This window comes from Gorilla gorilla, chromosome 3, assembly GCF_029281585.2.
Source record: "Gorilla gorilla gorilla isolate KB3781 chromosome 3, NHGRI_mGorGor1-v2.1_pri, whole genome shotgun sequence".
NCBI classification, from domain to species: domain Eukaryota; kingdom Metazoa; phylum Chordata; class Mammalia; order Primates; family Hominidae; genus Gorilla; species Gorilla gorilla.
The window spans coordinates 13,420,837-13,436,326 of NC_073227.2; the positions used below are offsets into that span (position 1 = coordinate 13,420,837).

Genomic DNA, 15,490 nt, shown 5'->3' on the forward strand with positions numbered 1-15,490 from the left:
GGTTTCCCTGCCTCTCCTGGCCAAAAGTCAGTTCCACTCCAAGCTAGCTTTACCCGCGATGCTCCCTCTGTCCCATCCATGGCCGCGACGGCCCTGTCCTGCATTGTATGGCACTCGGTGTCACTTGGGGAAGCAGAGTCACAGGCACAAGGCTTCCAGGGTCTGAGCGGGACGGCGCTGGGCCAAACCCTGCCTGGGCCTTGCTCCCCGGGTGGCTGCCGGCACACCGCGTGAACTCTCCGGGTTCAGCAGGGCTGCTAGGAGGTTTGTGTTACCAGAGCGGCCACCTGGTCCTGTGGCAGGTGCCTGACACCTCCCACAGGCTCACCTCCTGTCAGCCTCTGTGCCCGCTAGTGGCGGGGGAGCCTTGCTCTGCTGGACTGGGTTGCATGGGGATGGAGAGCATCAGTGCACCACAGCCTGCTCCCTCTAAGTGGCCTTCGGTCCCCGGGCCTCAGAGCAAGCAGGTCCAGAACCACACGGGGCAAGTGGCGAAACTCAGGGACCGGCTCCCAACACGGGGTCTCCCTTCTGAGACTGGCTTCAGGACCAGGTTCTGTAGATACTGCTTTCTGTGGGTTCTGTGTGCGTGGAGGCCCTACGATCTACACTATTTCATTTTCGTGATAAGACGCTTTCAGTCTGGAAGTAAGACATTAGGGGGCAGAGCTCAGTAGTTTGAAAAGGAGAAAATGTAGAGTTAGTAAGGTAAGACAGTGAGAGATGGGAGAGGCTCAGAACATAGCAAGATGTCAGTCTCCACAACACCCTCTAAAAGTTTCCCCTGAAATGCCCGCTGTACAGGCAGGTAAACTGAGGCTGGCATCTTCCTCAGGGTGGCCCAGACCACCAGAGAGACAGCATCACAGCTGAAAAGCACAGTGCCGCCCTCCGGCTTCCAGCCTGGCCTGCAGCCTGGCCTCCAGCCTGACCATGCCTCCTGCTCTGGTTTCCCCGGGGAGGCCCTCAGGGCCCCTCTGCCTGCAGCTCTCAGATTAGGGCCCCAGTGCAGGCTGCTCGGGGACCATGCATGGCCCAGCTGACTGCAGGGGGGAGACAGGGGTACCCCAGGGCAGGGATTGCACTCACCTTGTATGACATCTTGCACTTTCTAAACCATTTCGTGGTCTCCGCTCTCTCTCTCTTACAGAATACAAGGTAAGCGGGGCCGCTCCCACCCTGACCTCCGTGCCGCGCCACACCTGCCCAGGTTAAAAGTCCTTTCTGTTGTGCTTTCCCTATGAAATGTGTGTGTCAGGTGCAGACGCAAGTATGTATTCTCGGTGACCTTCTGCTCAGTTCTTTGGTGCCAGCACACACTTGCTTCGTGAGGTGACCCTGTGGTTTCCTCCCCCAACAGATCTATCCGTATGACTCCCTCATCGTCACAAACCGAATTCGCGTGAAACTGCCCAAAGACGTGGACCGGACGAGACTGGAGGTAAGCGGGGGACTGCCAGGGCAGGGGACTCATTTCTCATGCGAGAGTCCCCGCAGATGCGGGGTGTCAAGGTCGTTGCCCAAGGGGCCACCGTGGGGGACAGTGCAGAGCCTTGCCGTGATGCAGAGCCTTGCCGTGATGCAGAGCCTTGCCGTGATGCAGAGTCAGGCCCACATTGCCTCAAAGGCCAAACGATGTGGTGATGTTCCCCAACCTTGATGGCTTTGCAAAGAAGACCACCCTGGTTTGTGGATGAGGCAGGGAAGGCTTTGTAAGAATAATGAGCTCTGGGCTGGGCACAGTGGCTCTCGCCTGTAATCCCAGCAATTTGGGAGGCTGAGGCGGGCAGATCACCAGAGATCAGGAGTTCGAGACCAGCCTGGCCAACATGGTGAAACCCCTCCCTACTAAAAATACAAAACTTAGGTGGGCGTGGTGGCAGGTGCCTGTAATCCCAGCTACTCAGGATGCTAAGGTGAGAGAATCACTTGAACCCGGGAGGCAGAGGTTGCAGTGAGCCGAGATGGCGCCACTGCACTCCAGCCTGGGTGACAGAGAGACTCCATCTCAAAAAATAATAATAATAATAATGAGCTCTGCAGGAGGTGCCTGTTCTCTCCTACTGAGGTTGAGTAAACTGCCCCAGCTTCCCACCCGACCACATTGACACCCATCTAAAATAACCGGACATATGCAGAAAGCAAGTATGTGTTTCTAAGCCCTGGCAAGGTGTCAGCACGGAGTAGGTGTTTGAATACGATCTGTTGACTGAGAGAACTGACTTAGTTGAGTAACTACGACGTGCCAAAGTGGCACGTGCAATCCTCCGTTACTCCTCACAACCGTCCTACGGTTTCCCAGCATCCAGCCAGGGGGTTTCATCTCCTGAGCCCTGTCATGAATGTGCTGCTGCCTTTCAGTAGACTCTCTTGCTAGAGTGAAGGGTCGTGAGGCTCCTGAAGGAAAGGGGACACCCAGCCCCATCTGAGCCCCAAGGCTGGAGAGTGTGTATGACCCCATGTGCACAGGGCCAGCTGCCAGGCTATGCCCAAACTGCCCACCAGGCAGTGGCTCCATCTGCAGCTGGGGAGGGAGTTGGAGGGGCGTGGATGCCGCTGAGGGGCAGTGGCTCCGTCTGCTGCTGGGGAGGGAGTTGGAGGGGCGTGGGTGCAGCTGAGGGGCAGTGGCTCCGTCTGCTGCTGGGGAGGGAGTTGGAGGGGCGTGGATGCAGCTGAGGGGCACTCAGCAGTACCCTAGTGCTGGGGCCAGAGAGGGGAGAAGGCACCAGGCTGCTCCTCAGAAGGGGAAGTCTGGAAAGGCATTCCAGGCCCGGGGAAGCCCCTGAGCAAAGGCTGGCAGGGAGCAGGTGCTACAGGCTGTGTCCCCAGATAGGAAGTACGTCCTTACCAGGAACACTGAGCAGGCACCCACTGCCCTGCACTAGCTGGCCGGGTGCTCTTGAGCTGTGGTTTCTGCACCTCTAAGATGAGGATATTGATTCCATTTGACCAAGCTGCTCTGCAGACGAGAGGCTGCATAAAGCCCTTTGCCCAGGGCCTGGAAAATAGCATTCCCTCAGTACAGGGAGGGGACCAGGACACTGGTGTGACTGTAGCACTGGGGATGGGATGCATCCATTTTGACCTGTTTGTTGCAAATGGTAGGAACTTGACCTAAAGTGACTTAAGCAGAGAAGGAATTTACTGTGTCCATGAAAAGTGTCAAACTGTAAAATACATCAAGAGGTTTCATCTGAGCCAAATGTGAGTGACCATCCAAGAGGTGCAGTCTAAAGAGCTCCTGAGAACATCGGCCCACAGTGATTGGGTTACAGCTTGGTTTATATGTTTCTGGAAGATAGAAGACATCAATCAATACATATAAGGTACACATTGGTTCGGTCTGGAAAGGTGGGACAACTCGAGGTGGGGGCTTACAGGTCATAGGTGGATTCAAAGATTTTCTGATTGGCACTTGGTTGAAAGAGTTAAGTTATTAAGACCTGTAATCAATAGAAAGGAGCATCTGGGTTAAGATAAGGGGTTGTTTGCACTGGGCGTGGTGGCTCACGCCTGTAATCCCAGCACTTTGGGAGGCTGAGGTGGGCAGATCATGAGGTCAGGAGATCGAGACCATCCTGGCTAACACGGTGAAACCCCATCTCTACTAAAAATACAAAAAGTTAGCTGGGCATTGTGGTGGGCACCTATAGTCCCAGCTACTTGGGAGGCTAAGGCAGGAGAATGGCGTGAACCCGGGAGGTGGAGCTTGCAGTAAGCCGAGATCGTGCCACAGCACTCCGGCCTGGGCGACAGAGCAAGACTCCATCTCAAAAAAAAAAAAAAGATAAGGGGTTGTGGAGACCACGGTTCTTATTACGTAGATGAAGTCTCATAGGTGGCCTTCCTTAGAGGCAATAGATGGCAAATGTTTCCTATTCGGACTTTTAAAAGGTGCTAGACTCTCAGCTAATCTCTTCAGGATCAGAAAAAGACCTAGAAAGGGAAAGGGATTCTGGAATGTAAATTTCCCCCACAAGAGACAGCTCTGCAGAGTCTTTTTTTTTTTTTCTTTGAGACAGAGTCTCGCTCTGTCACTCAGGCTGGAGTGCAGTGGCGCAATCTCGGCTCACTGCAACCCCCACCTCCCAGACTCAAGTGATTCTCCTGCCCCAGCCTCCTGAGTAGCTGGGACTACAGGCACCCACCACCACGCCGGGCTAATTTTTTTATTTTTAGTAGAGATGGGGTTTCACCACGTTGGCCAGGCTGTTCTCAAACTCCCAACCTCAGGTAATCTGCCCGCCTCTGCCTCCCAAAGTGCTGGGGTTACAGGTGTGAGCCACCATGCCTGGCCTGCAGAGCCATTTTAAAATATGCCAAAAAATATATATTTAGGGGTACAATATTTGTATTTCTTTCAGGGCCTGCTCTCTGTCATGTGATGCTATACTAGAGTCATACAGGAATTTGGTATCTTATGGCTACAGTTTTAAGATCTCTGTTTTAATGTTAATGTTATCAGTTGTGCCTGAATTCCGAAGGGAGGAGGGTAGAATGAGACATGTCTGACTCGCCCCCTCTTCCCTTCATGGCCTGAACTAGGTTTGTAGGTTTCTTTGAAATCCCCTTGGCAGAGAGGGGGGGTTCATTCCTCCTCAATCATCCATTGCAGGGCTTAGAATTAATTTTTGGCTTACAGCTGGCTCTCAAGACTGAATGTCTCCTTCAGGTGTGGCTTAATCAAGGGCTAAATTATGTCTCCAGCACCCAGTGTCCTTCCTTCTATCTTTTGACTGTGCTTTTTCTGTGCTGGCTCTATTGATAGACTTTTACCTCACCTCTCTCAGGCTCTAAATCTGCGGGGAAGAGATCCACATCTTTCTCTCTCTCAGCAGTCCCAGAAAAAGCCCCGTCTCTGCCCCTGAGTAGGTAATATGACCACCCTTTAATCAGCTAGTTTGACCCAAGGAATGCAATGCCCTAATTGGCCCGGCTCAGCCATAGGCCCACGCCTGGGCTAACAGGGCTGCTGACATCACCTGAGCTGGGTGTCGTATTTAACACTCCATCTTAGACAACCGGGAGAGAGGAGAGAAGGAAGTGAATCTACAATGAAGGCGAATGGTTATGAGGAAAGGGGTCTTCTCTGGTGCCCTTTGGTCATTTACAACATTTTACAAAACAATGTAGGTAAGGAAAAAGACTAATCTGTAATCAGAGAAACAAAGGTGACAGCTGCTTAGGTTACAGCTGCCTGTCACATGACTCAGGTCCTGTAATCACATTCTCTTAAGGCTCAAAATATGTTAAATTTCCAACAGCTTAGATTTTGAACAGCAACTTGTTTTCACATTCCTAAAGATGGGGAAGAGAATGCCGGGCCACAGGCAGCGAGTGTTTGCCTGCGGGAGGGTGGGAGATGGGGCTGAGGAGGGGCGAGTGTCTGCCTGCGGGAGGGTGGGAGATGGGGCTAAGGAGGAGGGAGAAGCCACATGGCAAGCCCTTGACTGCCGTGGCCAGTCAGTGCGGTCAGTCCTCCAGGGTGTGCCGAGCACCCAGATGTGTGGGGATCGTGCTAGCAAAGGAACCGCAGAGCCAGATAGCACAAGGGCCTTTGCCGGGGGGAGCTGGCAGCTTGTGGGACATTTGGACTTAACCCCACAGAAGAGGAAAGGCCACCAAAAGGTTCTGATGTGTTAGGATGTGCATGGGTCATCAGTAGGAGGACGCCAGGCAGCAGGGACTGGCTAGGAAGCTGGCATGTGGGTCCAGACAGCACCAGGTGGGTGGAGAAGCCCAGCATCTGCACAGAGTGAGTGTGCAGGTGAGGCTGCGAATCCAATGAGTGCGCAGGTGAGGCTGCAAATCCAGTACGGCCCGCCTCACACCCAGGAGGCGCCCCTGCCATCTCATCCTCAAGACCTCTCTTGGGTAGCCTCTGCCTACCATCACATGGGACCATCCCCCAGTGGCCAGAGAAGGCACCCCAAAAGGAACTCCAACACTGCTAGCAGCCTGCAGGGATGCATTCTTCAGCTCCTGTTGAAGTTGTTTCCTTGTGAGTTGTGTGGTCAGGTCCCATCCCAAGCATGAATACTACTAACCTTTGTAAAATGGTTATCTCTTGTGGGGTGGGTGGCTCACCCAGTCAGGAACTGCTGGGAGGGTTCCTGCTGGCTGTGTGTCTTTGTTCCTCAAAGGGCGTGTCCCCTCTGGGCTGTCTAATGGTGCTGGAGTTAATTGCTCTCACCACAAAAGGTGAGCTCAGCCAGCATGTCTGGCAGCTCGTGGCCCAGCAGCGGTGTGGAACCAGGGGCCTGTTGGGACTCGCAGCAACCCTCTTGGGACTGTAGTATGCTTGACGGGACTTCTATTTAACTTTTTTTTGGCAATAATACAACATGAAAATTGTAAAATACAAGTGGTGAACATTTGTAAATGTATCCTTTTAAAACACCCCCTGACACCTGGGTGATGGTTTTAATCACTCAGATTTCCAAGAACACACCCAAGGGTGCGACCCTAGTCCTCCTTCCTCCTCAGGCTCAGCCAAGCCAGGAGGCAACTGGAAATGTGACCACATATGGGGAATGTCCCTCATTTCTCAGCAGCTGCTGCCTGTCTGCCTCGGGCTGGGAGTGGGATGTGAGCCAGAGGGGGCGCAGGAGTGGCCACCTCCCAGCAGGAGAGAAAGGGACCCCTGGTGTTTTTCTTTCAGAGGAAAGAGCTTTATTTTTAATATATATTTAAAAAATTTTAACTGTCATAAAAGTCCAGAAAAATACAAAGAAGGACATAAACCTCTTAAGGAATTCCCCCACCCAGTCACAGCTGATAACTCAGTGGGAGACATGCTTCTGGAAATCTCTTGCACATCATCTCAGAGCTAACTGAATCCTATTTTGGATCAAGAGGGCTCATACTGTATATCCAGGTTTGACATCCTGCTTTTTGCTTCCAAATTTGACATGGATATTTCTAGGCCAGTCAATGCTGATCTGCCCCACCTTTTATTTATTTATTTATTTATTTATTTATTTATTTATTTATTTATTTTTTGAGACAGAGTCTCCCTCGGTCTCCCAGGCTGGAGTGCAGTGGCACAATCTCAGCTCACTGCAGCCTCCACCTCCTGGGTTCAAGCGATTCTCCTGCCCCAGCCTCCTGAGTAGCTGGGACTACAGGCACCCACCACCACACCCGGCTAATTTTTTGTGTTTTTAATAGAGATGGGGTTTCACCATGTTGGCCAGGCTGGTCTCAAACTCCTGACCTCTGGTGATCCCCCCACTTCAGCCTCCCAAAGTGCTAGGATTACAAGCGTGAGCCACCACACCGGCCTGCCCTACCTTTTAAATGGCCATATGGTGGCCCACTGGGAATGTGGTTCCCACAGGGGACGTTTGTGTGCCTGTGTGCATGCATGTGTGTGTATGTGTGTATACCTGTGTGCATGTGTGTTAGCATGTGTGTATATGTGTGTATACATGTGGGTATGTGTGTGTATTCATCCATTTTCACACTGCTATAAAGAAATACCCGAGACTGGGTAATTTATAAAAGAAAGATTTAATTTGCTCACAGTTCCGCATGACTAGGGAGGCCTCAGGAAAGTTACAATCATGGTGGAAGGCAAAGGGGAAGCAAGGCACATCTTACATGGTGGCAGGAGAGAAAGAGAGTGTGAAGGAGGAACTGGCAAACACTTAAAATACCATCAGATCTCGTGAGAACTCCCTCTCTATCACGAGAACAGCATGGGGGAAACCACCTCCATGACCCAATCACCTCCCACCAGGTCCCTCCCTCCACATGTGGGGATTATGGGGATTACAGTTTGAGATGAGATTTGGGTGAGGACACAGCCAAACCATATCAGTGTGTGTGTGTGTATACACGTGACTGTGTGTGTGTATGTATGTATGTGGATATGTGTGTATGTGTGTGTATATGGGTGTGTATACATGTATGTGTGTATATGCATGTGTGTGTGTTTATGTATGTATGTGTGTATGTGTGTATGTGTGTGCATGTGTGTATGTGCATCTATGTGTGTATACGTGTGTATGTGTGTATACTTGTGTGTATGTGTATATGTGTCTGTATACATGTGTGTGTATGTTTGCATATGTGTATGTGTGTATATGCATGTGCATGCACGTGTGTGTGCGTGCATGTGTTGTGTAAGATGAGGGATGGCAGGTAGGAAATGAATTCCAGGAAGAACAAAGTACACGTGCAAAGGACCTGGGACAGGAGGGAGCCTTAGCTGCTGGAGGAAGTATACGAAACCTGAGGTGTCTGGACCTGAGCCCAGATAGGCCCTGCAGGGCCCTGGACTGTGTTAAGCAGTTTGGTTTTTAGCCTAAGAGCAATGGCATTTATGACTAGGTGTGCAATTGAAAACAACCCCTGTGGCTACATGGTGAAGCCCAGATTGGCTGCGTAGAGGCAGGGAGACTGTTTCAGGGCCATTTGGGTCTGGGGCAAAACATGATGGCATCTTGGACACTGTGTGTGGACTGGTGAGTGTGAGAAGTGGATGGATGCAGGTGATCTGTGGGAAGTCGAAGGGGCGGAACTTGGTGATGGAAAAGTACCCCAGGTGTGGCTGCAGGCTGTGCGGGTGCGATGGTGACACCCAGCCAGATGCTCTGTGCCCGTGAGCAGCAGCCAATCACTGTGACAGTGGGTTTCACAAAAGAGGAAAATTTTATTCACAAGACTGCTGAGCAAGGAGACTGCAGAACAAATCTCAAACTTGCCTCCCAGAGAATAGGGCCTAGGGAGGAATAAGAAGTGGGTAGCCTAAGGCGTGGGAAAGATGACTGCTGGTGGGAAAGGTGAGGGCATGGGGACTTTGCGTGAACACGATTGAGCTACATGGTTCTTCGTGGGACATACGTTTAAGAAAAAGACATTGTTAGCGTGATCCGAGAAAGGTGTTTTTGGCCCTCTGAAGGCGGGCATTCGCTCAGGCCTACTTGAAGGGCTCATGGTCTCTACTGGCTTAAAATGGACAAGAGCTGACTCTAAGTTCCCAAAACACAACTTTAAGCAACCATTACTATAGCGACGCCCACATCAGAGATGTTATCTGTAAGGGAGCTAGTGGGAATTTAGTTACATACTGTTTGGCCACGTGACTTTTAGCTATATAGGTTAAAAAATTAAGGAGCAAGTGACTAGAAGCAAGCAGGCAGATTAAGTCTGGAGGCCCAATCAGATGAGTCCCTTGGTTTCAAGGGGGATGGAGCGGACATCATTTCGTGGAGCAGCATGTGGGCAGATGTGATTAACACTCACTGATGGGGCATGGCCAAGGGGATGCAGGATGCCCAGCCACGCAGCAGTGAAAGGTGCCACGCAGCACACAGTAGGTGTTCAGTTAGAGTGGATAAGTACGGAGGAGTGTGGAGAAGCCGTGATCATCCTCTTCCACTCTGGGAGGGCTGTCCCATGGAAGAGGGTCAGACGAATCAGGTGGTGCCAACATGCAGAGCGGGGTTGAGCACACAGAGCTCATAAGAGGCAGAGCTGAGATTCAAACTAAGGTGTTGCTGAGAGCCACTGCAATATGCTGTCTTCTGAGTTAATTACAGTGTGGAAAATGAATTTTTTTTTGAGACAGGGTCTCACTCTGTCACCTGGGGTGGAGTGCAGTGGCACAATCACAACTCACCACAGCCTCAACCTCCTGAGCTTAAGTGATCCTCCCACCTCAGCCTCCTGAGTAGCTGGGACTACAGGCATGTGCCACCACGCCCAGCTAATTTTTTACTTTTTGTAGAGACAGAGTCTTACTATGTTGCCCTGGCTGGTCTCAAATTCCTGGGCTCAAGTGATCCTCCCACCTCGGCCTCCCAAAGTGCTGGGATTTCAGTCATGAGCCACTGCGTCCAGCCTGAAAATGAATTTCTAACCCATCTTAGGTGTCCCCAACTTCCCAGTACAGACAGGCATATTGCTCCTTAGATAGGAAAGTGTATCAACCAGGGTTTTCCAGAGAAACAGAACCATTAGGTGGATGGATGGTGGTGGATGAATGGAGGGATGCATGGATGGATAGATAGATGGATGGATAGATGGATGAGTGGATGCATGGGTGGGTGGATGGATGGGTTGGTGGATGGATGGGTTGGTGGATGGATGGGTTGGTGGATGGATGGGTGGATGGATAGGTGGGTGGGTGGTTGGATGCATGGGTGGGTGGGTGGATGGATGGATGGAGGAGTGGATGGATGGATTGGTGGATGGGTGGATGGGTAGGCGGGTAGGTGGATTGATGGGTGGATTAATGCATGGGTGGACAGATGAACGGATTAATGGGTGGATAGATACATGAGTGGATGGATGGGTGGGTGGGTGGATGGATGAGTGGGTAGTTGGGTGGGTGGGTAGGTGGATGGGTGGGTGGGTGGAAGGGTGGGTGGATGGATTGGTGGATGGGTGGGTGGATTGGTGGGTGGATGGATTGGTGGATGGGTGGGTGGATAGATGGATGGGTAGATGGATGGATGAATGGAGGAGTGGATGGATTGGTGGATGGGTGGATGGATTGGTGGGTGGATGGACTGGTGGATGGGTGGATGGGTAGGTGGGCAGGTGGGTGGATGAATGCATGGGTGGATAGGTGAATGGATGGATAGATGGATGAGTGGATGGATGGGTAGGTAGGTGGGTGGATGGATGGGTAGGTAGGTGGGTGGATGGATGGATGGATAGATAGATAGATAGATAGATAGATAGATAGATAGATAGATAGATAGATAGACAGACAGACAGACAGATAGCCACAGCCATATAGTAAGAAATTTATTTTAAGAACTTGGCCCACACAATTGTGCAGGCTGGCAATTCTGCAATATGAAGGGCAAGCCAGCAAGCCGGGGACTCAGGCAGGAGTTGATATTCCAGGCTGGGTTTCTTCTCTGGGAAACCTCAGTATTTACTCTTCAGCTTGCCAACAGACTTCATGAGGCTCCTGCATTATTGAGGGCGATCTCCTTTTCTTGCAGTCAGCTGACTGTCAGTGTGAGCCGCATCTGCAGCACACTTTCACAGCAGCATCTAGACTAATGCATGACCAAACAACTGGGCCCCACAGCCCAGCCACGGCGACACATACAGCTCAGCCATCTCAGAACGCAAGGTGGATGGGTGGAAAGGGACTTGTTGTCTGGCCAGAGGCCCTCCCGGTCCATGGCTCGTGGATTCACACTCTGAGACCTTTCTGCTTGCTTGGCAGGGCAGGGCTGAGCAGGAAAACAACCCAGTAGCCACAGGAGTTTTTGTAAATTGCACACTTAGTCATAAATGCCATTGCTCTTAGGCTAAAAACCAAACTGCTTAACACGGTCCAGGGCCCTGCAGGGCCTATCCTGTCCTCACCTTTCCTGGCTCAGGTCCAGACACCTCAGCTTTCTTTTTTTTCTCTCTTTTTTTTTTTTTTCAAGATGTAGTCTCACTCTGTCGCCCAGACTGGAGTGCAGTGGCACAATCTCAGCTTACTGCAACCTCCACCTCCTGAATTTAAGTGATTCTCCTGCCTCAGCCTCCCGGGTAGCTGGGACTACAGGCATGTACCACCACGCCTGGTTAATTTTTGTATTTTTAGTAGAGACGGGGTTTTGCCATGTTGGCCAGGCTGGTCACGAACTCCTGATCTACCCGCCTCAGCCCCCCAAACTGCTGGGATTACAGGCATGAGCCACTGTGCCCAGCCGACACCTCAGCTTTCTTATGCTTCCTCCAGCAGCCAAGGCTCCTCCTGCCCCAGGGCCTTTGCACATGCACTTTATCCTTCCTGGAATTCCTTTCCTACTTGCCATCCCTCACCCTACACACACACAAACACACACACACACACACACACACACACACACACACACACACACACACACAGAGCAAGGGGAGCAGCTCATTGCTGGAGTCCTGTGGTTTCTTGAACTGTCGTCTTCCGGGCCCTGAGGCCAAATGCACACAAGGGTTTGCTCAAGCAGTGAGAGCCCAAATTGTTGGAATGCGCCTGAAAAATAAGGGCCCCACAGTGAAAGAATATCTCCTTTGTTTAAACTCATCCAACTGGTCTGATGAGAGGGTGTGTCCTGGTAGACTGAGGGTGACAATAGGAGGTTTGGAGCCACATGGGTGTGTCTGAGAGATGGGTTTGCACCAGAATCCCGGCCTCCCTGGCCAAGACAAGGAAGAGAAACACAAGGAGAACTGTGTGGCTGGGAGAAAGCGTCGGGAGTCAGGAGAGTGGCAGGCAAAGGCCAAATGCAGGGGCCTCGTAGGCCAGGACAGTGGCAGGGGAGCCCCCATGGCGCCACAGCAGAGAGCAGGACAGGCAGTGGAAGCTGGAGGTGTTGGGAGGCAGCACTGCAGAGGGGAGAGCCCAGATTCAGATTCACAGTGCAGACCAGACATCTTGTCCCTCAGTGAGGATGGGACAGTGCTGTGAGCAGACAGGCCTGTGCCCACCCTCATGGTGCTGAGAGCCAGAGAAGGTCAGCACTGACTCAGCCTTGAGGGACACAGCATAGCCCCAGGGCCTGCTTGGTGAGCGCAATCCAGGAGGGCCTCCAGGAGGAGGGGACACTTGAGTCAGGACCAGTAGGATGAAGAAGAGCTGCTGGTGAATGGGAGAGGGAGCACTGCGTGGTGCTTCCCCTGGGCTTCCACAGTACACCGTGCAGCAGAGGAGTGGAGAAGAGGCGTGCAAGGCTGTGGAGGGGCAGGGCCCTGGGGCCACCTGACAGCCACGTCATTGCCCCGCTAAGCCGCTGTCCCCTCTGTGCCCCATAGGCTGTGGAAGAGGTCCCGGGGTATGGAGGGAAGGCTCTCCTGGAGGGGCAGTGGCCACCGTCATTATGACAGTGATGTCACTGTAGGTCCTGCAGGGACCTCCTGCTGGGAGGGCTGGAGCTTCCGGGCCTGGGCCCGGCTTAAGTGAGACTCACCCCTGTATGCAGGGCCTCCTTGTGCAGGCCAAGGCAGTGTGAGCCGGTGGGATGCACCACGGAGCCCAGGCCTTGGGAGAAAAGTGGCCCCTTGCTGGCTCTGGGGGCCCAGGCTGAGCAGGGTTAGGACCTGAGGCCCACCCGGTCAGCCAGCCCTGTGCTGGTACAGGGGGGTGGCTGTGACTGGTGGGCTGTGTGGACGAAGGAGGTGTCAGAGTCCCTCCCAGGGGTACCTCTGAACTTGGTGGGGTCAGGGGAGCTGGGAGTACCCTGAGGGGACTTAGGGCTGGAGGTTGGTAGGGGGGTAGGCCAGGGCAACCTGTCCCTGATGGAGTGGAGGTGGCATAGGTCCTTGAGGCTTCACCGCAAACCTGAGATGGCCCTGGAGGTCCAGGTGGGAGGCAGGAAGTAAGGGTGGAGGAAAGGTCAAGCCACCTAACCTGGCTCCCAGGTCTGGCTCTGCCACTTCCTGGCTATGTGACCTTGGGCAAGTCACACAACCTCTCTGAGCCTGAGCCTCCTGAGGCAGTCCCCCTGCCATGCTGCAAAAATGCCTCCCTGCAGGATGTTCCCTGGGGAAACCAGTGCACCTCAGCAGTGAGGCCGCCCCACCCTCTGCAAAGACACCCACCCCAGGCTTCCTTCCTTCCAGCTGTGCTTGTCCTGCGCAGGCCCTGGGGGTGAGGTGCACTCCTGCAGGGCCTTCAGGAACCTGGGGCCAGAGGAGCTGGCTTGAGGCGAGAATGCTGGCCCAGTCTCTGGGATCAGCTGGGCCTCACCCACCCTGCCTGCCCTGGCAGACCCATGGAGAAAGCCTGCCTGCTTCTGGCCCTGAGTGAGATTGAATGCCAGTTTTGCAGCTGGCCACAGAGTAAGGACCTTTGAGCCCTTCTCACCTAGGAGGCAGTGGAGACTCAGCCAGGTGAGGTGTGACACTCAGAATTCCACAGCTGGAGCCCAGAGTTATGAACAGACCCCCTGCTGGGGAGAGCCCCTCATGTGACCCTCACCCAGCCTTCCGGATACCCAGGCAACCAAGTTCTCTCATGCTGCAGATAGAAAACAGGACTGGAGCCTGCGGGGAAGTGGTCCCTGCCAGCCCCCTAGACCCGTGGCCCCAAGTCCTGGGCCCTGTAGGCCACATACGAGTGGCCTGGCCCAGCCCACATGCTCGGGACACCCCCGGCCCCTCCCTGTTGCTATGGTCTGCCCAACCAGGCTGCTCCCCAGGGCCTCTGGTGATGCAGCGTCCCAGTCCCAGTGCCACACTCCCAGAGAAGGTAACCATTCCCAGCAACTTCAGAAGCCACCCGGATGCTCCCTCCACCGCCCCCCTACAGTCATCCCCAAGGGCACCTCTGCTTCCCACACCCACCTCCCAACACCCTGCCAGCCTTCCTGCTTGCCCGCCAGCTCCAAGTCTTCCTCGAATCGCCCTCCCCAGAGGCTCCCACAGCCTGGAGCCCACGGTGTCATTCTCACGCCTGCCCTTCTCTCCTTCCCCAGCATGTGGGGCACGCCTGCCCACCGTCCGCTCCCTCTCCACTCCTCCCTCCTCCGGCAAAGACCTGATGCCAGCTAAACCCAAGAGACCACTCACTCACCAGTCCTCCTCCCTTTAAGTACGCGATTGCAGATGGCAGGGGGCACACCACCCCCTTGACACCTTCCCTCTGCCCACCAGCACCTTTGTGCCCCTCCCTTAGCCTCCCCCAGCAGGAAGCAGGAATGTGGCCACAGGGAGGCCTGCTCCAGGCACAGGCACTGAACTCTCCTCGCCCTTCCGGTGTCAGCCTCCCCTCCTTTACATATTTACTTACGTGTCAGTTCACCACCCCAGCCTACCCCTGCCAGGGGCCTTGTGTCTCTGACTTTCCATGTCTGGAACAAGGTCTGGTATCACCGGGTCTTGGATAAAGCTAGAAATGATTTTCCTTTTTCGTTCCTTTGATCTCATCCGTCTTGATTGTTCCACCGTAATTCAGAAGACAGTGATTTTGTACCTGTAAGTGCAGGGCTGCTATCTAAATGACACATTGAGTGTCAAATGTCTTAAGAGACGCGGTCTGAAATGACAATTCTAAGTTTCTGTGGACTGGCTGATGGATTTCTCAGCACCAAGAAACCCTGATCTCAGCACCACGCAAGTGGTTCATTTCTGGCAAGCAACAGGATTCTTTTCCTCTCTGCAAACTCGAGATAGCAGCAGGCAGCTGAGGGCCTCTTCCTGGCAGACTTGCTGGATAGGCTGTGTGTGTGTGTGTGCGTGTGTGTGTGTGTGTGTGTGTCAGAGAGAGAGAGAGAAAGAGAGACTGACTCTGAGCCCAGATTCAACTAAAACATGGCATTCTGGGGGATTTCCTGAGTCCCTCCTCCAGATCACGCCAACTACTGGGGCTCCAAAATCCAGGGCATACCACACAGATTTGGTGATTCTTGTGAAATGCGTGAATGGCAATGGTTTTCACTTTTCATAGTTGACCAGATGTCTCCACTTCCATTTTCTCTTTTGCTAATCACAGTGATTCTAATATAGCACTTGAGTTTTTTGTTTGTTTGTTTTTTTGAGACAGGGTCTCACTCTG

General features: G+C 53.1%; 1 protein-coding gene across 11 annotated transcripts in view; it reads left to right on the forward strand.

The window, feature by feature from the left end:
* The window catches only part of ABLIM2 (actin binding LIM protein family member 2), a 202,508-nt gene that overhangs the window by 173,866 nt on the left and 13,152 nt on the right, over positions 1–15,490 (forward strand). For 10 of the 11 annotated variants that reach the window (XR_010133322.1, XR_010133320.1, XR_010133313.1 and 7 more), the window contains one exon: positions 1,151–1,441. Coding sequence is in view for 1 of the 11 variants with exons in the window: in XM_031010278.3 (XP_030866138.2) it covers positions 1,151–1,158; positions 1,361–1,441 (89 nt within the window). In the remaining 10 variants the exon portion in view is untranslated. The remainder of the gene's footprint in view (positions 1–1,150; positions 1,442–15,490) is intronic. The other variant, XM_031010278.3, reaches the window with a different exon arrangement.